Source organism: Sinocyclocheilus grahami, unplaced genomic scaffold (genome assembly GCF_001515645.1).
Source record: "Sinocyclocheilus grahami isolate Dianchi unplaced genomic scaffold, SAMN03320097.WGS_v1.1 scaffold22.1, whole genome shotgun sequence".
In the NCBI taxonomy this organism is placed as follows: domain Eukaryota; kingdom Metazoa; phylum Chordata; class Actinopteri; order Cypriniformes; family Cyprinidae; genus Sinocyclocheilus; species Sinocyclocheilus grahami.
Genome location: NW_015505201.1, coordinates 651,323 through 677,028, shown reverse-complemented (window position 1 = coordinate 677,028; position 25,706 = coordinate 651,323). Strand labels below are relative to the sequence as shown.

Below are 25,706 nucleotides of genomic sequence, written 5' to 3'. Positions count from 1 at the left end.
CAAAATATATATATATATATATATATATATATATATATATATATATATATATATATACACAAGTCAAACTACTGTTGATGCATGGACCATATTTAACATGTCTCTGCCTAGTTTCTAGGAAAAAAATCTGTCTGACGTTAATGCAAAGCGCCTACGCAGAATGTACACACTAGACCAGGCTGTGCTGATAATCAAATACATTGAATTCATGGGCTTTCTAGGGCTATAACGAACCACTGCAAAACATCATGTGGGGCTGACAGGTTCACTTTCTATATATTCGAGTATCAGCAAGCCCTAATGAGCGGTTCACCTTATCTCTCCTGGGCTGACTGTGGCGCTCCACACATGCGCTTCACTGTTTCAGCAGAACCAGACGAGACAGGCGCGCTCATTATCACCATTGCATTTGACATGCTGAGTGATGGAAAAACACACCAACACACATCTTACCTGAACTACCAAGATACACATGCCGATGGTTCCGAGTAGGTGCTTATTATCTTCAAGCCACTCTTCAACCTTCTCGTAGCAGCCCTGGAAGACAGGAAGAGCCACGAGATGTGATTTATCATCTGCAGCACTAATACAAACAGATTGTGCACGTTTCACTTTCTAATTTGCTAGTTGTTAATTCTGATCCAGGGAAAATGAGCTGAAGTCCAGCAGTGGTGGAATTGGTTTTGAGCACATGCTTGAGCGAGCGAGCGACTGCTGCGGCTGCATTTTCAACGCGCAGTGACTGAAAAAAAGCACATTCAGCGATATACTGTATGTGGCTATGTGGGAAAAAAAGACAAACCAGCTTTGAGTTGGCGGTGTTGTGGGCTGCTTTTCACACTAAGGCATTGAAAAGGAAATCCATTTCCAGCAAAAAAAACTGAGGCGGTAATACAATATAATACCTACCAATACGGCAAAACTCTTCTGTGCACATAGCCTCTATGTCAAAATTTTTGACTATTTCCTCTTGTTCTGTAAATTTAAAGCAATTTAAGACGTTGGCTAGCTGCTTAACTTCTGGGGGAGAAGATAAATTCAATTAAACGGCTTACGGTTTAAGACTAACTTGACTACCAATGTGTCCTTGTGTAATTTCCTTCCCTAGAAGAAAACACAAAGGTTTCTGCATTGGAAATCGTGAATTTTACTCGAAATGTTCTCTCGTGGCAGCTTCACAAATTTCAAGTATGGCTTGTTCTGCTTTAATGAAAGGAGCTTTTGAAAAGAACATTGAGAATTTACTAAATGGAAATGTCTCATCTACAAACACTCCATTAGTACCTCTGTGGTAACTAAAAGCTTCAGATAAAGACAGTGTGACAGTCTGACATATAACATCATTTGCTGATGTACAGCTCTGTCAATTGCACAAAAAATACTCCCTCAAGAGACCATTGCCCTCTCTACAATCTCATTTAAACATTCAGTACATTAAAATGAGTTTTCATAAGTTAAATCAGCTCCCATAAGGGAAGACAAATGCATCCGGTGTCCAAAGGTGAGCAGGAATTCATAAAGATACACGACTGGCACTTTACAGATGCACTTAGAGCTCCAACCAACAGAGATGTCTTAAATCTATGGCTTTTACTGCCTTTCATTTATTAACAATAACTCTTTTCAAGGACAGAAAAGAGAAATCCTCTAAGTTATTACCTCCTGTCTTTTCTTTGATCCTGTCTAGAATCAGAAATGTTCTTTAATGAATTTAAAAGTGGCAATTCAAGTGTATTTAAAATTGGGATGATTCAATTGAAAGTTGTGCAATTGAAATGCAGTATGTGTATAGTTCACTGCACACATCAAGACAATTAAAGGTCTGGGGAATTATGGCAACATTATCATTGGTTTAAGTGCAGGTGTCCACTCACCCGTGTCCAGAACATGTTGGTGGAGTTGCGGCCACACTCCTGATAATGCTCTTGACAGCAGCGGTCAGGCACCACCTTTTCTTTTAGAGCCTCATGCCAATCTGTGTAACCAGTTACGCCACAACACTTCCACTGTCACACAGGGGGACAATGATACATTTTAATAATAACCACATATTAGTGTGTGACCGCATTTTCATGATTCTCAACACAGTCATAATTTCACAAAGAGTACCTCAGCTTGGATAATATTCCAGGCATTTCTCAGCCCAATGTTGTTGTCTGTGTTGTAGAGAGCAAGACCGTCTTTCAGGTCCTGCTTTGCATTCTCACTGACCTGTGAACAGAAGGATACGTTTATTAATAGACAATATCAAACAATCTTGAGAGTAACAAAATTTCAACCAAGCCACCAAAACTACATTTGATGCTTAGCCTTCCCCTGGTCACGGGGACTTGGGGCAAAAATGGCACTAAATTGGACAAAAATGCCCCAGCACAAATAAATTAAATCTATTACGTCTGTTGCTAACAAAGTGAATATGAATAGACAGTGTAGATTGCTGCATTAAATTAAGATCTGCTCATGTTGCACTGTATTTCATTTTAGGCGTTTTTACAGTGTTGCTCATTTTATCCAATCACACACAATTCTGTTGAGCTTAGGAATACAATGGCCAATCAGAGGTGTTCAGATGAGTCATGCTTGAAACAGATCAGTTTTGTTGAGCGCGCTCACGTTCGCTGACTGAATTCTGGACTCTTGCGAATTCTCTCATCATAAACAAGATGTACCTACAATACCTACAGCTTCAGTGATTATAACGGTAGTTTTGTTTTTTTTGAGTGCGCTCAAACTCGCAATAGATCAATGTTAGTGATGATGTCACTTTCTGTATATAATTTATTCGCTGTTTGAATAACCGTGGAAAGGAAACGTTATATAATTATACATTTCTAACATTTTTATTAAATGGTAAGCACGTTAAATACAAATTAAGTCCCATTAAACTTTTTTTTAGCCTACATGACACCCATGTCTAGTTCTTGCCTAAAAAGACGAGTTTATGATGTTTAATACATTTGGCTGCTTTTAGCCTTACCCTGGAGTTGGTTCACCCTCCGCCTATGAAGTCAACAATAATTTCATAACTTCTTGGTTATACAGAAATGTATATACACAGTTTCATATATTTGACAGAATAACACACTCACACAACTGCCAAAGTTCAATTAATTGTATAGTTTGAAAACTTAAAAATGTTTTAATTCAATTAGTTTGGATAATATGTATACATGTTATTATTGCAAATAGTGATATTATTTGTTTATAAATGTTATTATTGCAAACAATACGCAAGTCCTAAGAGAAATTTACCCGCTTGTCTATCCTAATAAGCCATCTCTGTTTAGTCAATACCTGCCATCGGTTTCTCGACTACTACGTCTAATTAATATAATTAGCATCCTTCATTGAAGAATGTGACTGTGAGTAGAGTGTTAAAAAGCATGCCATCGTTGACGCTGGAAGACAACATACTCATATACGCCACGCTGGAATCACTATCATTTCCCCCTCGGCTGGGGTAGATAAATATTTCGCTGGCAGTTTTAATGAGGTGTACGATCTCACATTAGTGGTTCAGTGCACTCTGGCCCAGAGCGACGGAAGTGCAAGGTGATTAGAGTTTGACAGAGCGGCGGTCCTGATACAGACGCACACTACATTAACATCATTTCACCCTAGAGAAAAGACAAAACACCATATCCTGGAATTTCAGTGAACGATAGTCTCTCACACAGACCTATAAATAAGATATATAGAGATAATATCTGCACTTGCAGCTTTAACATTATGATTTATTGTCACGCTTCATATTGCTGTTGTATTTGTTGTATTATCACAACATTCACCGTTTTGCTCACATCAGAAAGACTCTGAACTTCTGAAGAAAATAAGACTGGTTCCTGTGCATGATGCTAGGATGGTTGCCAGGACATTGGTGGTTGCTTACTAGCCCCAAAAATCAAGTTTCTATCACATTCTAGATTCCTAAAAATTCCTATATATGGTTTGGGACCATGTCTATGAGATCTTTTTTGCCAATTTTTCATCTTACAGGCAGAAATAATGAATTAAATCACTCACAGGGAACATACTGGTTAAAATGAATTAGATAAATAAAAAAGCTATATATATATATATATATATATAGAGAGAGAGAGAGAGAGAGATTTTAAATGCACACTTTGGATAAAAGTGTCTTCTAGATGCATAAATGTAAAAGTGCAGGGTGAGGTACACGTATGAGTGATAGTAATGCTTGCCTTAGCAGCACTAATAATATAACAAATTGAAACATTCATGCTGTGAAACTTCTTTGAATGCTGAGGGAAATTATTTAATGAACAGTATGAAATTTTAATTCAGATAATCTTTCAATTATATGTTGAAATTGGCCTAAAATGTCCTCTGGAGACCTCCATCATGTGAAATGTTTTTTACATTCTTTCCAGTCATGCCATGATGAAATAAATTCAGCCAATGATGCAGAACGGCAGCAATAATACTAAGTCAAGACAAGATATTAAAAAGCTGGTAGAAGGCATATGTCTCTCTCGCCGGAGTGTGCACTCATTAGTGCCAGATATTTTTGTACTGGTGGGTACGCTGTGTGAGTAGCCACGTTTCAGAATGGAGAGAATAAAACGAAAGGTGAATAAGCACCATCATCCCTTCTTTACAGAAAAATCTTCAGACCTCCGAGTCTCATTATACAAGAATACATCAAAGCACACTCTTAACTCCATCAGGGTACACGGTGACATCACTCCTTTCACGTCCTGCTTGGAACACATGATGATCAGAACTGTTTGGTAATGGCTGATCTTTCATACCTAAAGAAAAGCCTCCCAATTACCCAGCACACGAGACTCCCATATCCCACACGGTCCAATTACAATTAAGCTCAGACTTACAATAAATTCTTAATCAGCTTGTGGCTGAAAAAGTCACGCAATTCTGTTCATCCTGTTCAAACAGCAAAATAGCATGTCTAATGGAGGGATGTTACATGTCCGACTAAGCCTCCCTAATGCCATGAGCGGAGTAGGATTCCTAGAAAACTGCATTTTATTTTTTAGGCAAGTATTAATTTTCTTGTCTAAAATGCTAATTGAATACTTCAAAGGTTTGTGCGCAGTAGAGAAATTAATGCTTTTGTTAAGCAACAATGCATTATATTAATCAAAAGTGACAGTAAAAAGACATTCAAATTGTTATAAAAAATACACATTTCATATAAATACTGTTCTTTTGAAATGTCAATTCATTAAATAATTATGAAAAAAAAAAAACTGTTTCCACAAAAATTAAGCGGCCTTTAAATGGTTTTCAACATTGATAAAAATGTTTTCTAAGCAGCAGATCAGCATAGTAGAATGATTTCTGAAGGATCATGTGACACCGAAGACTGCTGAAAATCCAGATATCTTCCACCACAGGAATAAATTACATTGTAAATATATTAAAATAGACAGATATTTTAAATTGTAATAACATTTCACAATATTACAGTTTTTACTGTATTTTTAATCAAATAAATGCAGCACAAAAAAAAAAACACTTTTGAATGATATGAGGTTAAGCAATGAGAAAACATCTTAGCAATAGCCTGTAACGCATGCCCACATTTAAAAAATCTTGTAATCACTAGGGCTGCCCCCTAATAGTCGACTAATCGTTAGTCGACCAGAAGAGGCTTGGTCGACCAAAATTTTATTAGTCGCTTAGTCGCATTTAAAAACAAAACAAAACAGTTGCACTCACTGCAGGACAGATGGAGGCGCCAGTGCGCTCACTTGCTTTTAAAATAGGCTACTCTGTCATTTTTGGTCATACAGATAAGAGCAATACATCTTTCAAATCTGTAAAGACATTTTTTTTTTTTTTTAAGTTTATTTGTGTGCACTCACAATAACAACAAAAACTCTGCTGTGTATCTCTGTGTATATCTTTGCCTTACAGACATTACAAATATATAGAGAGAGAGTGAAATGTCTACTTTCAAATGAACCAATTCAAATAGAAAACAAATATTCTTAGATTATGTAATCCGTATGAAACATATACAGGCACATCCACTACAGCGGAGACGAGTCAGTGTCTCCGACTTTATCTCTTAAACTGAGAACAAAGCAAGCACTAGTTTACCAAATTATTAAAATGTTAATGCAGTCTCCTTACTGTTTTTCCCTGACACATTCATAATCATTTGGCTACTTCTGCCGTTGCGCTGTGGCAAGCTTTATGCTTGTGCTTGAGCGCTGCTTAGGTTATGTCGGCAATTAAAGGCTCATTATAATGATTTAATTAGTTTATTAATAAACGTGCGATTAGTCGACTAATGCTTAAAATGAACGACTACTAGTCGACCAGAAAAATCCTTAGTCGAGGGCAGCCCTAGTAATCACAAACCTCTGGAAAAGTTATTGAAAGTCATGGTTGAAATGCAGCAGTCATTTCAAATAATCTAGTCATCTTTCTTCTCATCCAAAAACCCACAAACAGGGCGGACTCTGTGGAGGACTCCAAAACAACTCTGTTTTCTGACAACAAATGGGATGCTGTCCTATCCTCAGAGGCGAGCACTATCTGCAGTGATAAATATATAAATATCCAAATGAAAAGTATTGGTAAGGTGGTGCTCTGCTCATATTCTGCCACAGTCGCCATCTTGCAAGCCCTTAGGCCCTTAGGATGCTAATGAAACATACTGGTAGACGTGTCATATTATGCAGAAAGTTAATTAGTTCTTCTCCCAGACAATGAGTTCATGGGAAGAGTGCCAGTGTGAATGAAAGGTTACTTTAAAGAAGTCCAGACAGGACTTTCAATCTAAATCAAGATGGAAGAACTGCAGCCCAAATGTTTAGCAGTATTGTATCCTTTTTGGGATATGAATAGAATAATCTGCCACACAACTGGGGCCAAATTAATAGTTCAATGAAAAGTACAACTGGAAATGGCGTAGAAACAATTTTCACTCAGAAATAGTTAAATTGCAAATGTTAAAAGTAACATGCTGAATTAAACGTGAAATTCTGAAGTTGAAAGACTGAAATAGTATTTTCTTGTATAACAATCAGTGTATCATTCCCTGTAAATCCACTTTTACATACTACACTATTTCTCAAAAAGTGAAAGGAGCATATGCTTCCCATGGCCTGTGGCTGCTTGTTGCTAATGCATAGCTCATTAGGAGTTTGTATACCTGGCCTTGGGTTGTGTTTAAATAATGTCTGTCCAGTTGGATCCAGTCTCATGAATGCACGGTCCAAAGTCATTTCAGCCAGCGCAAGCATCTGGATCGTGAATGACCTAGTGGCTCTTGGTGTTTGATTTGTAATCATTTCTCTCGTTAGTTTCCTATGTTCTCAGGCAACATGTGAATGTAAAGATGTTAGTGTTTGTTTGGGAATTTGGAAAGTTTGACCTTAGGATCAGATGTTAGATGTAGCTAATAGATGACATCATTATCTATACCAACAATTCTTGGGGTGAACTGGGCAAAATTTTATTAGTCGCTTAGTCGCATTTAAAAACAAAACAAAACAGTTGCACTCACTGCAGGACAGATGGAGGCGCCAGTGCGCTCACTTGCTTTTAAAATAGGCTACTCTGTCATTTTTGGTCATACAGATAAGAGCAATACATCTTTCAAATCTGTAAAGACATTTTTTTTTTTTTTTAAGTTTATTTGTGTGCACTCACAATAACAACAAAAACTCTGCTGTGTATCTCTGTGTATATCTTTGCCTTACAGACATTACAAATATATAGAGAGAGAGTGAAATGTCTACTTTCAAATGAACCAATTCAAATAGAAAACAAATATTCTTAGATTATGTAATCCGTATGAAACATATACAGGCACATCCACTACAGCGGAGACGAGTCAGTGTCTCCGACTTTATCTCTTAAACTGAGAACAAAGCAAGCACTAGTTTACCAAATTATTAAAATGTTAATGCAGTCTCCTTACTGTTTTTCCCTGACACATTCATAATCATTTGGCTACTTCTGCCGTTGCGCTGTGGCAAGCTTTATGCTTGTGCTTGAGCGCTGCTTAGGTTATGTCGGCAATTAAAGGCTCATTATAATGATTTAATTAGTTTATTAATAAACGTGCGATTAGTCGACTAATGCTTAAAATGAACGACTACTAGTCGACCAGAAAAATCCTTAGTCGAGGGCAGCCCTAGTAATCACAAACCTCTGGAAAAGTTATTGAAAGTCATGGTTGAAATGCAGCAGTCATTTCAAATAATCTAGTCATCTTTCTTCTCATCCAAAAACCCACAAACAGGGCGGACTCTGTGGAGGACTCCAAAACAACTCTGTTTTCTGACAACAAATGGGATGCTGTCCTATCCTCAGAGGCGAGCACTATCTGCAGTGATAAATATCCTGTCACTGAAATGAAAAGTATTGGTAAGGTGGTGCTCTGCTCATATTCTGCCACAGTCGCCATCTTGCAAGCCCTTAGGGACGAGCTATGCTAATGAAACATACTGGTAGACGTGTCATATTATGCAGAAAGTTAATTAGTTCTTCTCCCAGACAATGAGTTCATGGGAAGAGTGCCAGTGTGAATGAAAGGTTACTTTAAAGAAGTCCAGACAGGACTTTCAATCTAAATCAAGATGGAAGAACTGCAGCCCAAATGTTTAGCAGTATTGTATCCTTTTTGGGATATGAATAGAATAATCTGCCACACAACTGGGGCCAAATTAATAGTTCAATGAAAAGTACAACTGGAAATGGCGTAGAAACAATTTTCACTCAGAAATAGTTAAATTGCAAATGTTAAAAGTAACATGCTGAATTAAACGTGAAATTCTGAAGTTGAAAGACTGAAATAGTATTTTCTTGTATAACAATCAGTGTATCATTCCCTGTAAATCCACTTTTACATACTACACTATTTCTCAAAAAGTGAAAGGAGCATATGCTTCCCATGGCCTGTGGCTGCTTGTTGCTAATGCATAGCTCATTAGGAGTTTGTATACCTGGCCTTGGGTTGTGTTTAAATAATGTCTGTCCAGTTGGATCCAGTCTCATGAATGCACGGTCCAAAGTCATTTCAGCCAGCGCAAGCATCTGGATCGTGAATGACCTAGTGGCTCTTGGTGTTTGATTTGTAATCATTTCTCTCGTTAGTTTCCTATGTTCTCAGGCAACATGTGAATGTAAAGATGTTAGTGTTTGTTTGGGAATTTGGAAAGTTTGACCTTAGGATCAGATGTTAGATGTAGCTAATAGATGACATCATTATCTATACCAACAATTCTTGGGGTGAACTGGGAGCGGAAACGAGAGTGAATGGTGATGTAGAGAGGAAACTGTGCTTTTCTTCAAGTCTTGTGTGTGTTTGAGTCTCCAGAGTGTGGACAGGTTTGTCATATTGCTGCCCTGGAGGCTTGGGTTTGTGGAGATGTGTCAGCACAATGTGTGTGTTGAGGAAAGCCTGCTGTTTACTAAAGAGAGTAGAGGAAGATGAGGTCAGACAGAAGATTCGTCCATCACCTCCACTATGCCAACAAAAAACACACACCCTTAAATCCTAACTTAAAAGGGATAATTCAATTTAAAAAGGAAAAGGTTTTGTTTATTTGCTCAAGTCGTTTCTCAACTACATGGTTTTTCAATGAAACTCAAAAGGTCAAATCTGGCCACTCTTTTCAACTTCACAGAACAGACCACAATTAAGTTATTATTCATTGGTTAGCTCTCATTTTCAATTCTATTTAAAAGTGTACAAGGGCTGTCAAGCTTCAAAATGTCAAAAAAAAAAAAAAAACTGGTCCCCTATGACAATATATTGCAAGTCTTCTGAAGTTATACAAAATCTTGATGTGATGAACAAACCAAAATTAAGCTGTTTTTCATTGCTTAGCCTTCCTAATAGGAATTCATAAGTTCATGAGAATAGTGAGTTGGATCATTTCAATGAATCAGTCAATCCAGTACACAAAACAGATCTGACTGATTTGTTTTTTAATCAAACTCAAGTTTTCTTGTAGTAACAGTTAACAGCCATATGGTGGGAATATTATCAGCTAATAGCTTAAATTGACTTCAGAAGATTTGACAAAGTGTGCATATAGACAACTTGTGCTATTTTCATATGCTTTTGCACGCTCATTTATATGAATTTTACATGAAAACATGGGTTTGTAACAACATGAGGCTGAGTTAGTATGTGCGTTTCCATTACAGATTCACGCAAATCTTTTGAGATATTTTATAAATGTTTTGCAAACGATTGCAAAAAGATGACGTTTCCATTCACCCATGTTATGCGACTAAAATTTAATTTTTTCCTCTCGCGATAAGTCATGAAGACAGATGTTGGTAGGTTTACTTGTATCGCAGCCCTCACACTAGCCATTATTTTTAATTGAAGGAGATGTAGGCATGTATGAGAAGGAGTGCAGAGAGCCGCTTCTGAAAGCAGCACGGCTGGTATAAACGCAAGCATTGACTAGAGTGGCAGCGATCAGCTCCGGTGGCCACACTGGAGACGTAATGTGCCGCAGACATGTGCAGTGTAAATAAGGGGTTATCCAAGCAATAATGGCAAGGAAAACCCTTTATGCTTGAGAGCAGCCATGTATGAGGTGTTTCTTGGAGGTCATAAAACATTAAAGAATGACTTGTAAATGCAAAAAAGTTCACATTGCAGTTTTGCAAAATATTCCTTTTTCGAATTGCCTGAAAAACCATCTCATGCAAGCGTAAAAACATTTTTGCGATATATTAGTTTTTACAAAATTGATGCGTTTCCATTGGGCGAATTTTCAATTCGCGATTTCAATTTGCGAAATTTGAAGGGTAATGGAAACACAGCTAGTGGCTGAATTTTCATTTTAGGATGAACTATCTCTTTAACAACCATTTCCACATTGGAAATAATGTTCCATTAGCGCACGTAAGAGCTGCCCGACATAAGTGCCTGTCATGGGATGGTAATTTCCAGCCCAGATGATGGGCCAGACTCTTGATCAGCAAGGGAAAGTCTGGCCATGCTGTGAGCTGGCAAGATACACACAGCGTGGGTCCTACTGTCACGCCGTCAGTTTCTTTGAAACCTGGCCCGAACTCCTCAAAACCCTGGCTGACCGCCTCACCTGTTCAGGTGGTTTACAAGACACTTTTGCTGCTTTAAACTCATGAAGTGTAAAATGACTGTTTATATAGTCAAGCCTGACGTAAATCATTTTAACACTGGCACATTCGTTGTTGATTTGTTTAGTGCGAGTAAATTGGTTTAATTCTGAGCTAAAATCAGCAAGCAAACAAGCAACCGCGATAATGCTGCCACATGAGATCACAAGACTTACTCTCCCAGAATCACCTAGTAAATTGAAAATAACAGGAAATACAATGAAGACCAGTGTTTTGTTCAACTAAATTATGATATGAGTTTGGGGACCTTTAAAATGGACTTGGAGTTTTACCTCGTATCAAAGACACTCTCAATCCATTCCCTGCACACGTGGGTCGCTACTCATTTTCAGAGCATCCCTAATTGTGTCACTTTTGCCCATGTAATGGCACATTAGAGGCTAAAAACTGTGAGTCATCTACGGATTAAACCGTAGCCACAGCTGAGGAGGTGAAAGTGCGCTGTAATGCTCTTCATCTGTCTCTGTAAGGCTATCCGAAAAATCACGCTACTGTGCTTCCCCCTTTTCAAACCAGCTAATATGGCTTCATTTGGCCGCCGTCCTGCGGCACACGCGCAGGAATGAGGTCATGAGCGTAAAGACGGATGCTCTAATCTGGTGCCTAGCCTTCGCCACCTGCTGCAGTCAGATGGTGGGTCACTGCAGGCCCCACGTGTGTGCTTTAATCCACAGCGTTCACGTACGCTCAGTGAGGTGGAGACCCACTATACCTCTGTTTCGCCAACTTATCTGCAGGAGGGAAGCATCTTGCTGAGTTAAAGATCGAGGAAGGCACAAAACATTCAAACTGAAACTACAGATCTCACATTATGAAACTATAACAATGACAAATAGATTTGAATTTTGTACATTTGACATTTAACAAATTCGTTTTTTTGAGGCATATTGATATTAAATAGAAAAGTATTAATTTATACATGCAAGTATTACTCCAATCTTCAGTGTCACATGACCCAGAAATCATTCTAATATGCTGATTTTGTGCTCAAGAAACATTTCTTATCATCATCACAGTTTAAAATGCTTGTGCTGATTAAAATTTGAGTGGAAACAGTGTTACTTTTTTCAGGATTTTTTGATGAATATTTATTTAAAATAAAATTTCTTGTAAGAATGTAAAAGTCTTGCTGTCATTTGTGGTCAATTTAATGCATCCTCACTTATAAAATTACAGCCTCAAGATGTCAGACATAGTAAATTCAAAATTCAGCATTCAAAAATTTTTAATTATTAAATTTCACATCAAAAATTTTACAAAATTCTAATTCAAAATTTTTCTGGCTCTATAATATCCTGCCCATTACTATCTGAGCAAAATGCTTGGCTTTAACTTTGTTGTTTGTACAGAAAATGTGTGCTTTCATACACTGCCAGTGTGACTTTTTTTCCTCAGATGTGATAATGAATGCCTTCTGATTTGGAGATCAAATAATGGAGTCAATTAAACATTCCTCTGATGGCGCACGCCATTCTGTGCGGACGGAGCGGCAGGTTTTGAGTGATGGCTGTACCCCTGCCGCCCAGTTCATGCGGTAGAGAAATGAAAGAGACTAGCTCACAGCCTTGTGTGGTTGATACAAATCTCTATATCTCATCTTCCCTCACTTCTCTCTGAAGTATCTCCCTCATCACGTTGTGTTAAAGGTCACATAGGTATCTTATATCGGTAGTACGAACAACATCAATACATGGCTGGGGGTCTCAGAGTGGTCTTTAAAGACTAATACACGATAGGTACACAGCTTTCAGCCTAACTTTCATTATATAAAGATACAACCTTGAGTCTAAACACAATATAGCACACAATGGAAAAAAGTTTGTGTCTGCAGAAACAAACTTATACAGTCAAAAGCAAGCGAGTCTTACGCTTGAAAAAATGTGGCCACCAAAATGCAGCCTCAGTTTGCAGTCCACGCTTGAGTGTGAGTTACACGCTCCGATAAGACAACAAGGCAGTTCTCGTACCTTGGAGATAGGCAGATCCTAATCTCTAAATGGATTGTGGGTAAGTGAATTACTTTAGCTTCCACAGAGAGCGTGGCAAACGGAGTGAATAATGAACCACCCAGAAATCCTTGACGGGATTTAACACCTCCTAGCATCCAGCCGTACATTTGCCCTTGAAAAGGAGACTGTGCAGTGCACACTCTGAAGCATCTGTTTGGTGACACTCATGACTTCATCAAAGAGGAAGCAGGACCTCTGCATGCTCAGGGTGGGTAGTAATCCACCAGGATCTGCATGGTGTCCAAAGGTCAGACTGCCCTGTTTTAGACATTCCAGTTGGCACAGTATCGCTTCCAGTTGTGTGTGTGCGCGCTGCCCCGAAGGCCATGAGAAAGAGCCTGAACGTTGAGGCAGGTGGAAGGATTGACCGAGAAAGAGCTCAGTGCCAATTACTTGGTGACAACTGGCCGGAATTAGGCCTTGTTGTGTGGGGTGACCTCTGACCTTTGGTGATGAACTCTTAACCTGCGCTGCTCAAGACAAGAGAGGCGGCTGTTCTTTAAAGAACTCGATGACCTGATTAAGCTTGGGAAATGGGATGAGCATTTCCATCGAAATAGTTTTATGTCAATTTTAAGGGGATATTACAAAAAATGGTTGACAGAAACAACTAAATGTGCATAAAAAATTTATATGTTTGCTCAAGGTGGATCTTTTTTGTTATGTAAGAATACACGGAAATAAACTACAATGGAAATACATTACCGAATCAATAATTGATGTTTAAATACACAGCTATGAGGATTCTGGACTAATGAGATTTCATGTGGGCGTGGCTATACAGCACAATCCAAAATCTTCTGCAACTTATTTGCTAACAGATTTCAATCGTTTGTTGATTTACGTCATGCCTGGTTAGGATAAGGTGCGATTTGATGGGATTTTCCCATCTGCCAGGCAAAATCAAAGCCGAACAATCTGCCATTAATTAGAGATTAGATAGTGGGATTTGTATGGAAATACAGTAAAATCATTTGCACAGTATAAAACTGGTGAACAGGCTTACCTTATCAGAGTAGACGAAGAAAAGAATGAGCAAAATCAGCTCAGCCAGCAGAATAATCAGCAAGACAATGAAGAACTGCAAGAAGAAAATATACAAAAAAAAGGAAGTGAGTGATACGATTGAGAGTGAGAAAGACACAGGGAAAGACCTGTCTGAATGAATCATCTCAGCTTTCTACACTCACTTTCTCCCTCTCATTCTATTTCACTTCTTCAGCTAAATATTTACACAGCCTTCCACACAGCATGCGCCTGTCAGCCAGTAAACATTATTTTGCTGAGTGCTCAGTGCATTTTCCAGTCATCTCCTGATGACCGTTTCTGTCAAAGTCCATCTGAAAAGCAGATTCGAGCCATCTGAAAGCCTTTAAGACACTTGTTTATTGAACCTCGACATTGACAGGTCCGCAAAATAAGTTCCCTTCCGCCATTAGAGGAAGGCGATTGTGTTGACTATGTGCGCCAACCGCTGAATGACAATATGTGTACATGTCTGGTCTGCCTTGACTCTACTCGCTGGTCTGGACCATATGGGGTACGTAAATAGAGCAAAGTTGAAGGAATGGATGTGAAGACTGCAAAAGCTTTGAAGGTTCTTCCTTCCTAGACCTCTGGGGGAAGAGAGCGCTACACCACATCCAGAAACATAGGGCTGGCTGCTTAGATCTCAAACCCAGTGACGTGAAAACCCTTCTCTGATGTCTCGGACACTCGGCTTCTATACAGCACAGATAGCGAAATCTAAAGTTCAGGCCATTCGAATTTACACAGCTCCTATCTAATAGGCATTAAGGGAACCGTAGGAACTGGAGATTGACATTAAAAATTAATAAGGAGGGATGGTGATGATGATTCTGGGTTTGATTGGATTTGTGAATTCTCCAAACATCTCTTCCTTCACTTGAATTGAATCTAACATGTTTTTTTTTAACACGTTTAACTTTTTTTTTTTTTTTTTTTTTTTTGTGAATTACAGTAAATAAACTAAAATATGCTTGTTTGGAATCACATACCAAGTCCACAAGCAGATAGTGCACTATTTAATACTCGTTTACCAGAACAAAACAATATGTCGTGTCAGATGCATTATTCACGTCTATAAATGACCTTTTTCAATTAGACTGTGTTTAACACTATTAGCCGAATGAATGAGAAAGTGAAAATGAGTGTAAAATCAAAGAGAGACTGGCAGTCAAAGGGAGGGAATTACAGAGGCATGTGGTTTAACTCTAGTTCCAAACCAAAACCCCTGAGTGCAACGAAGAGACACAATTTGCAATGCAGATAATTAGCAAACATCTCTGGTAACAGTTTACTTTAAGCCCGAATGTAAAATGCATTAAAAAAGGTATTCATAAGGCCACTTCACATCCTGAAAGCGCTTATTTTGGGATAATGACTGGCCAGCTGTACATTATCCCACTTTTTACACAGCTACTCACTAAATAAATAAATGAAATGACATTAAAAGTTAATTTGGTTGAAATTATTGTTTTATGTGAGAAGAAAGAGACTGCAGACCAACACAGAGCCATGAAACTAGCACATTGACTGGGAAAACAGTCGATTATACATTTAATAAAAAAGCAGGTGCATAATGTGTTCAGTGCTGCGATTGACCAATCAGAATCAAGTATTCCAGAGAGTTGTGTAAATAGTACCATATATTTTTCATATTTAATTTCTCATATCTTTTTTTTTATAAATACATGAAGTAATAAATACATGTACATAGATTCACCTTTAAATAGTATAATTAAATTTAGAGATATTTAATGTGCTTACATCCATTTTTAATGCATTACACACTTTATATAATATGTATATATAATATGACATATGAAAATTACTCACAAAAACATAAAAAAACAGACATCACAAGGTTAAAAGGTAAGTGCAAACATTTTCTTCTCACAGCAGACCGTTACTGTGTTTTTACAACTCAGGAGTGTAAAGTGTGTAGGTGTGGTATAACTTACGCTCAGAAGCAGGCACTTGTTTTCCTTGATGGCGCCCAGGCAGCCGAGGAAGCCCGTCACCATGACGATGGCGCCTATGGCGATGACCATGTTGGCAGCGGAGAGAGAAGGGAAGGAGGGGGAGAAGGTGGCGAAGCTGCCTTGAGACACAGACAACCAGATTCCAACTCCCAGCAGCCCACAGCCACACAACTGCAGAGAGAAGCAACAGATTATGAGATACTGATGCATTCTGGAACATCGATTCAGAGCGAAAGCTGTTGTTCGGGAAAAACAACATTCATTATGCAACACAAATACTGACTGAAATATAGCTTTCCATCGCATGTAGACATAAACAAAAAAGCATGACGTGCTTCTGCCTCAAACTCTCTCAAAGTTTGCCTCTGCCTCAAAGTCTGCAGAGGCCCACTGGAAAAAGTTCAAGAGAATCAGCAGAATAGTAGGGCCCTATGACAGAATTGTGCAATCCAGTCATAAAAACAGAATTTAATGTATAACACGGAATGTCACGGAATTTGTCAAAGTTTAGATTAATTAATCAACAGTAGGTTATTACACTTAAATCAAAACGCAAAATGGACTAGTGTCAGTGAATATTAAGCAACAAAAATATGCGTGTCTGTGTGTGAATGAATGGCACAGATGCGCGGTTTCTTTTACTACACACGTACTGAAGTGAAATGAGGAAATAAACACATGAACAAGATCTCCAGAATTGCACAATTTATGGTTTCATTTGAGAAAAACTAGCGTCATTTCATATACACACAGAAATGTAAAGTTCTTTATGGCAACCCGTCAAAATAAAAGCTTGGTTTTAACTTGAAGACATTGTGCCAGAAATATATTACTATAGTTCAGTAGAATACTACTATTACTGCTATAATTATTAAAACGTTATTTTTTAAGGAATCACACAATATTTCTTCCATGTTTTAATTTTAATAGTAAATCCCCTTTTGTTTACCAAAAAATAAAGTTAGTTTAATTTTCATTAATTAAAAGAAAATGAAACTAATGTTTTAAATACACAACACAGAATTGGGGGGGGGGGTATTGTAAAAATTAATTGTAATAAATTTAATTGTTTTTATGCATTCAAATAATTAGACATGCTAAAACAGAATTTGATCAAAATAAAACAGAAGGTTAGAAAAAAATAAAACATTTCATAGGGCCCTAAACATGTTGTTTTTGTAAGACTTTTAATAAACTGATGTTAAATTGTATGAGTTTCATGATTTTAATTAATTAGACATGCTTTTGATTAATAAACTTTAATTTAACCATTAAAATGGACTCCAGAAAAACAAAATTTAGGAAAAATAAAACTGATTTCATAGGGCCCTATAGTACAGCATATTTTGATATGGCAACAATTTTGCCATGCCAAGAGGTTCCTCTAGGGGACACAGACACCCTGCCATCTTGGTCCCTTGAGGGCCACACTATGACTTTGATAAAACACAGAAGACTGACTACTGACATTTGTGTGCAGACACGGAGTCCAGCTGCGTGACTGCGGTGACGAATCTGTAATGTTTCTTCTGATTGACAACACTGAGAGGAGAGGCTGTTTGCCCATCAATCTGCGATAAGGGTACAAAGTGATGCCTGCAGAGAAGACAAGGAAGAAGCGGCTGACATTTCCTTCGCTGTTATTGGAATATCCAAAGCAATCTCCTCGTGAATACGGAATCACACCCGGCACTGATAAATTGACGGGCGCCACACGGCAAATCAAAAAGCATCATGAGTGCCTTCCCCATGTGAATGCTGTTGTCGCTAAAGTGCAAGCATGTTCGACAACCGACCAATGGTGCGGAGGCGATAAAAGCAAACTCGACAGTTGCATCCTCGATTTTTCTGATGTTGTAAATTATTAATCGCTTTTACATGTGCTCTCATTCGCTTTCAAGCATAAACGAGGCGGTTAACTGAACCGCCTGACAATGCCTTTGAGATTGAAGCAGCAAACTTGAGGACAGAAACTCAGTGAAACAAATTCCTTCAGTCATGGTGGTTGAAATTATCAGCACGCTCTTCTGCGGAGTACCTTTCCCACCACGGGAGAGATAAAGAACGCTGTGAGAGACACGGAGGCTGTGTGTATCTCACACACTTGGCAGGTTAAAAGTGGGCGCTGAAGCTCAGTTTGGTGAGGGAGCACTTTAGCCTGAGGGTGAGGGCCGTTTTTAATGCCCTGGGAGGTGAGAAATGGCTCTGCACTAATGTAACATGGAGAACTCGATTTATCAAGCAGCGAGTTGTCAAGTAACCTGAGAGGAAGCAGCCTCTATGAACCTTAGTCAGAGTAGATTACTTGTTTAATTTGACGCAAATGAAAACAAGGATGTCAGGGATATCTATACCCATAATGATATGTTATGATTCAATTTAATATGTTGTGATGCATCATTATATCATAATGAAAAAAGAAACGTCAATTGACCGTTCGCAAAGACCCGACCTCCTTAGTTACTGTTGCAATCCCCGACAAACAATGCCGCTCTCATACTACACTTCATGTTCTCATGCAGTGAAAAATACATTGCAGAGCAAAGAGGAAACTGACAACGTGCCGACAGAGCAGGTTACTTCTGATATGAAACAAGATCTCAGGACTCTCAGCTTTCAAATTTTGTCATTTTTAAAGAAATTCAAACAATAAATACAATTTTGTGGCTCTTTAACGTGTCGTGACAGATCACTGTATTGCTTCAGTTCAAACACGTGAACCGATTGTCTTTTCATATTTACGTAAAGCACGAAATTAACATGAATAAACATCAGAAAGTATTTTATTTCAACCGCGGAACACACCATTTTTCAAGTTTAAATCCACCGAAGTTAATATACTCTCCTGTCTGATTTGTGGTTAAGGCTAGAAGGGATACAGCTGCAGCTATTTGGAATGCGTATTTGCATATTTTCCGAGCAAACAATATAACGTGAAACCTATGAAAATGGTTTAAAAAAAGCACATGGCGCCATAGTTTCATCACTTTACAGTGTCGCAGTGACCGTCTTTTTGCAGTAAAGGACCTGTCATGGTTTGATGAGTGGGAAAATGAAGTGACTAGAGGTTAGCGGCACTGAAAACAGATGAGCGCACATGTGCATATACAGCTCCCGATCAGGGCGAAGTTCCGAAATTTTAGTTATATTGAAAAAGTTTAAATTCAGTCTATCTTTTTTTACCCCATTTTAACATGGATTTCTATGGAGACCGGCCATAGCTGTCGGGCAAGTGACCGTCTTTTTGCAGTAAAGGACCTGTCATGGTTTGATGAGTGGGAAAATGAAGTGACTAGAGGTTAGCGGCACTGAAAACAGATGAGCGCACATGTGCATATACAGCTCCCGATCAGGGCGAAGTTCCGAAATTTTAGTTATATTGAAAAAGTTTAAATTCAGTCTATCTTTTTTTACCCCATTTTAACATGGATTTCTATGGAGACCGGCCATAGCTGTCGGGCAAGATGGCGGATAGCAGCGGCAGCACATAATATCTGCGTTCTGATTGGTCAGATCGCCTGTCAATCAAGCTCTTTGCTAACGGTCACAATTGAAACCGCAGCAAAACAAGAGAGCGACTCTGCATTGTCTGTTGCAGTTCCCGTCACTTTTGCTCAGATTACGCTTATTTACAAGACCCACTTCTTATTGAATTGCAAGATATGAATCACAAATAAATAAAAAATGTCCATGTAAAGATCATACCTCTAATATTATGAAATATTATTACAACTGAAAATAATTTTTCTATTTTACTATACTTATATTGAAATTTCAGCAGCTATTACTCATCTTCAGTCACATTATTCTTTTATTTGATTTATTTTAAATATTTTTTGTAATAATGTGAATGTCTTTACTGTGACTTTTGATCATTTTAAGACATTAAAATATAAATGCAATATATACATATATTATTTGTTCTGCTAGAAATGAAATAAAACTAATAAAATGTGACTATTTAATTTATGTATCATCTTTTAAAGCTCAGCGTCACTTTGCAACAAAATTTACTACAGGTAATTAAATATAGGGTAAAATCTAATTTTTTAAATATATTTATATGAACATAAAAATAGAAATATAATAAAGAGACCACTTTTCACAATCCAGTAATTTCCAAATGGATAAAACACTGTCCTACATTTCCCCCCTCATTGAATATTCTGTTTTACTTGTTATATTATGTTGCAACAATATACGACAAAGCTCATTTGCATTTGAAAAATGAACAAATTTATCACTGGAAGTTTGCCGGAGCACTATATTTCTGTATGGGAATGCACAACTGAGGGTTAAGCTAACAGACTAATTTACATTTAACAACACCGTTTCTCAAATCACTAAGCCATTTCGTGTCCATCCATCATGCAGCATTTATATGTGTAACAGTGACTGAAGGTCGTTAACATTAGCATGGTCGCACTGCCTCAGCACTGCTTAAAACATCCTCGAACACTTATAAAGTCAGAGCACGCCTGGAAACATCGACCATGCTGCTTACCTTCAGGCTGTGTGCAATTTTAACTCATTTAACTTATTTGTAAAACCTCTCCTGTGATTGAAACGGCAGCCTGTACGGTCACATCAAAAACTTCAGGAAGAAGCAGAGGTGAGAGGCAGGGGGGCAAAACGTGAGAGAACACATTAGCAGAAGAAAAAAAAGAGACAAGGGTCGGGGTGCAATGTGCAGGGAAAGACGGGAAGAAAAGTGTCCTCAGAGCTACAGCGAAGTCCTGAAAGCCCAGGAAAAGGACGTGAGTGGGGTGAGACGAGTGCCTCATAATGGTGCATTAGCAGTGTGTGCCTCGGCGGGGGACATACATGGAGGCTTTGTTCTTCTGTGATGAGTCTAAGATGAAAAAAAAGGGATGAGAGAAAGAGAGACAGGGAGATTCTGCCCTCTTGCTTCAGTTCTCACTTGTTTTGGACCAGCTCACTGGACAGATTTAATCATTTAACACCCAACGGAGCTCAGCACTCCAAGAATCCTTTCTACACTGTTCTGTTTGTAGTATTTTTAAGCCCTCTTTAAAAAAAAAAAAGATTAAGTAAATCAATGACATAGGCGCATATGTTGTCAAATCTTTACGTTGAACTGAAGTGCAATTAAAGTCACTGCTGATGTGTCTGGGAGCACAGAGAGTTTAAGGGGCAAGAAAACAGAGAGAGAATGTCTACAACCATGCATTTCACCTCAGTTACAAGAACTGTTGGAAGAAATATTTCAAACACAGACTCTTGGGCTACTGTATCAGAGCAGTATTCATGATAACATGATTCCAGGTGAAAGTAGAATCTATCTATCTATCAAAAAAAAAAAAGTTCCAAAATATTATTAACATAGATAGCATGTGGTATATAGTATAAGGAAACTGAATCATATAATTTCCATAAGAATGAGTGATGCTTGCATTGCTCTGCTGGAGATGGAGGTGTCAGTCACAATTCTAGCTAGAGCTGGATGCTTAGACGTCGCTTCAGCACTGCTCTTGTGCTGGTATTCCACTGCATCTTAAACACCACTGAATATGTGTGGGAGAAGCCTGGCATCTCACTCTCAAAGCAAAATTTTCAACAGATACGCTTCACTGGATTAGAAGCAACATGCAAAATGTGCCTAAGTCTATGAATGTTCTTCAGGGTTGGAGGGGATGTTCATATTTGACGCTCTATAGGGTGAGTGTTTGTTTTGAAAAGCACTGTGCTATATTTACAGCAGCACAACTGTAACACTAAGCTGCTGCAGGAGTTGAAAGGCGACATGGCAGTTTGCAGACTCCTCAGTAAACAAAGTGTCTCAGAAAGAACATTTATCATGCGAAGCCTGTCTCACAACGCTGCACCCAACTTGGTGCGTCTTAAGCAGAGCCTCTGAGGAATAAACACTGGACTGGTAAACACACTGCCTCTCACCTCCGATTTCTCCCAGGACACCAAGTGTGTCATTTTAAAGAAGTGAGGTCTGATGGTCCTGAAAAAAACAATCATAAAATTGAAATTGGATGAAAGGGGTTTGCAAAAAGACATGTGGTTTCAGTTCAAGGTCAGTGTAATTTAAACTATGGAACAGGTTCTCCAGGAGCTGAGCGAGAAACTTATCCATCACTCTGACCACTATATCAACTGCATCAGAAACCTGCTCACTGACAAGCAGTCATACAACTTCAACCTTATTGAGGCCAGTGATCGTCTATGTGTGTACGGGTCCGCTGAGAAAGCGATTAACCTTTTCATGCTCTGCCTCAGAAGAGGGTCAAAGTGCGTGTGTCCAGCAAAGCAGCCTTAATGAGAGGTTATATCACCCTGCCCCACACGTCTTTACGATTTATTAGGACACACAAGCCCTGGAGTAACTTAAAACAGCGTGCATGTGCGTTTTTGAAGGACATTAAAGGAATGTTCCAGGTTTAAAACAAGTTGAGCTTTATCAACAGCTGCTGTGACATGCTGTTGTGAAAATAATCTGTGGTAGGTATATTATTACATAATTGAATAATGATATGATACTAATTTGTTTAAATCAACACATTTAAGTTAGAATTTCGGTGAATTTATAGCATTTTTCACTTTTCCCCCTTCACTTCAAAACATAAATTGATTTTAAATGTCTTGTGGTGTGAAATATTTTCAAATATAATATGTGGTAGTCAAATTCTTTCTTACAAACAAATAAATAAATGAACAAATAAATAATAAAAAAATATATAATTATTATATGTATATGTATATATATATATATATATATATATATATATGTGTGTATGTATGTATGTATGTATGTATGTATGTATATAAAACAAAAAAGTAACATTTCTGAGTTTATAAAATTTTACTTTTTTCCTTCATTTCCAAAACTTTTTTTTTGCTGTTTTTAAATGATCTATGACAATATTTATTGTGAAAAGATTCAGATCATCAAACACATTTTTATATTACACAAAGATAATACAAGTAAATACAAAATGCCGTTTTTAAATGATGATTTCATTTATTAAGGGAAAAAAGCTGTCCAAACCTACTGTTAAATCGTGAAAGAACTGTGATTATCCACATTATTTTAGAAAGTGGAGTTAAATTTCACTAGCCACACACAGGCCTGATTACTGCCAGACCTGTTGAATCAAGAAATCACTTAAATAGAACCTGTCTGACAACGTGAAGCATGCTTAAAGAGCAACACATCAGCCACGATCTAAAGAAATTCAAGAACAGATGAGAAACTAAATATTTGACATATATCAGTCTGGAAAGGGTTATAAAGCCATTTCTAAGACTTTCTCACAAACTGAGAAAACTTGGAACAGTGGTGAACCTTCCCAGGAGTGGCCTGCCTACCAAAATTACTCCAAGAGTGCAACAACGACTCATCAAGGTCATAAAAGAACCCAGAACAACATCTAAAGAACTGCAGGCCTGCAAGTTGCCATAATTGATGGATCCATGAATTCTGCACTCTATCAGAAAATCCTGGAGGAGAATGTCCGGCCGTCAGTTTGTGACCTCAAGCTCAAGCGCACTTGGGTTATGCAGCAAGACAATGATCCAAAACAGACCAGCAAGTCCACCTCTGAATGGCTCAAGAAAAACTAAATTAAGGTTTTGGAGTGGCCAAATCAAAGTCTGGACTTAAATCCAATTGAGATGCTGTGGCATGACCTTAAACAGACCATTCATGCTCGAAAACCCTCCAATGTGGCTGAACTAAAACAATTCTGCAAAGAAGAGTGGGCCAAAATTCCTCCACAGCGATGTGAAAGTCTCATTGCCAGTTATCGCAAACGCTTGATTGCAGTTGTTGCTGCAAAGGGTGGCGCAACCAATTATTAGATTTAGGGGGCAATTACTTTTTCAAGTAGCGCCAGGCAGGTTTGGACAGCTTTTTTCCCTTAATAAATGAAATCATTATTTCAAAATTGCATTGTGTATTTACTCGGGTTATCTTTGTGTAATATTACAATTTGTTTGATGATCTGAATCATTCAAGTGTGACAAAAAAAACAAAAAAAACAGGAAGGGGGCAAAAACTTTTTCACACCACTGTATATTAATCAACAACAAAATTCATTTAAAATGTGTGGATTTATAATATTTTTCGCTTTTTTTTTTACACTTATTTTTTCCCCCCATTTCACTGGTTGATCAAATGGCCTGTGGCATGATAATTTTTCATGTGATATGAGGTCAAGTATAATAATTATAAAATAATTAGCAAAACGTAGTTTAAAATAGGAGCATATCACACCACAGGACAAGTCAGCTTATATTAGTCACAGCAGCTCTTGATAAAGCTTAACTTGTAGTGAACCTGGAATAGCTGGTGGTCAGAAAGAGGCCATGTATGGTTTACCACTTAAGATTAGAGAAACCAAGAGAGTCTGTAGACTTAGAGGTAAGCAGTCTATTGCTTAAAGAAATGTGCTTATTTTCTCCAGTGTGCAGCATTTATAACCTTCTTCATACAAGGGTGATAAAAAGCAGTGGTGTAATGTAACAAAGTAATAATAGTTTGTTACAGTACTTAAGTATTTTTTGGGAGTATCTGTACTTTACTTGAGTTTTTATATTTCAGCCAACTTTTACTTTTACTCCGATACATTTCCCCAAAGCATATTCGTTACTTACTACAAAATAGTCAGAAGTCAGAAGAACACGGACTGCAGGAAGGCAGGTTTGATGAATCAGTGGTCTGGCGTTTGCAAGTTAGACTCATGCTCATGTGCAAACAAGTGCGCGGCGCGCACAACCGCGGATGATTCATTTTCCACTCAAGTCGAGTCTGGGGTGTGCGATACAGCATCATAATATGGTAAGTGTTGTTGTAATGATGTGCGATCGGACATTATCAAGTAGGCTATATCACCAAATCACACAGAGCGCACGCACATTGATTTATTAGTCTATTAAAACTCAAAATTCCAGGCATTCTAAATTGTAGAGGGCAAAAATGCTTCTGTATGCTTTTTATATTTATATAATTTAATATAGTTAACTTAATCTATATCACACAAAGAGTACCGTTTTTCTGCAGATATCAGCATGAACATTTAATAATAATTTTATACAAGTTCAGTAAAGCAATAAGTGACTTACATTTTAGACATAATAATGCTTGTTTTTGCTCAATTTTGCTAAAGAAAATAGTTCCAAACAAAGATCACAGCACTGTTTTGCGTCTCTGAGCAATGGACGGTGTTTACTTATTGAATCAGCTTTTTGAATGAATCGGTTGAATAAATGATGCAGTGATTCACTCATTAACAGTCAAATTCTTTGTTTCTGAATGAATGAGTCGTTTGAATGAATCGGTTGAATCTCAATTACTCACTCATTAACAGTCACTTGCTGCCACCTACTGGCAGTTTTAATTTCACATTTTGACTTGTTTGAAATAATTTCAAATATCAGTATTCAACGTTTTATGTTAAAAACAAAACATTATTTATGCATCTGAAACTGCAGTTTAAATGCATCCACGTCTCCTCTGAGATACATAAACTGTGTAAATACTTCTAAATGCTATTTCAGATGCAGATTCCAGAAATGTTTTCTTATGTTGGAATGAAAG

General features: G+C 37.8%; 1 protein-coding gene across 2 annotated transcripts in view; it reads right to left on the bottom strand.

The window, feature by feature from the left end:
- Window positions 1-25,706, bottom strand: part of LOC107559293 (tetraspanin-9-like) — an 88,872-nt gene that overhangs the window by 3,572 nt on the left and 59,594 nt on the right. For both annotated transcript variants that reach the window (XM_016243062.1, XM_016243071.1), the window contains 5 exons: window positions 16,118-16,309; window positions 14,140-14,214; window positions 2,110-2,211; window positions 1,875-2,006; window positions 454-537 (listed from right to left, as the gene is read on the bottom strand). In XM_016243062.1, coding sequence (XP_016098548.1) covers window positions 454-537; window positions 1,875-2,006; window positions 2,110-2,211; window positions 14,140-14,214; window positions 16,118-16,309 — 585 coding nt within the window. The remainder of the gene's footprint in view (window positions 1-453; window positions 538-1,874; window positions 2,007-2,109; window positions 2,212-14,139; window positions 14,215-16,117; window positions 16,310-25,706) is intronic.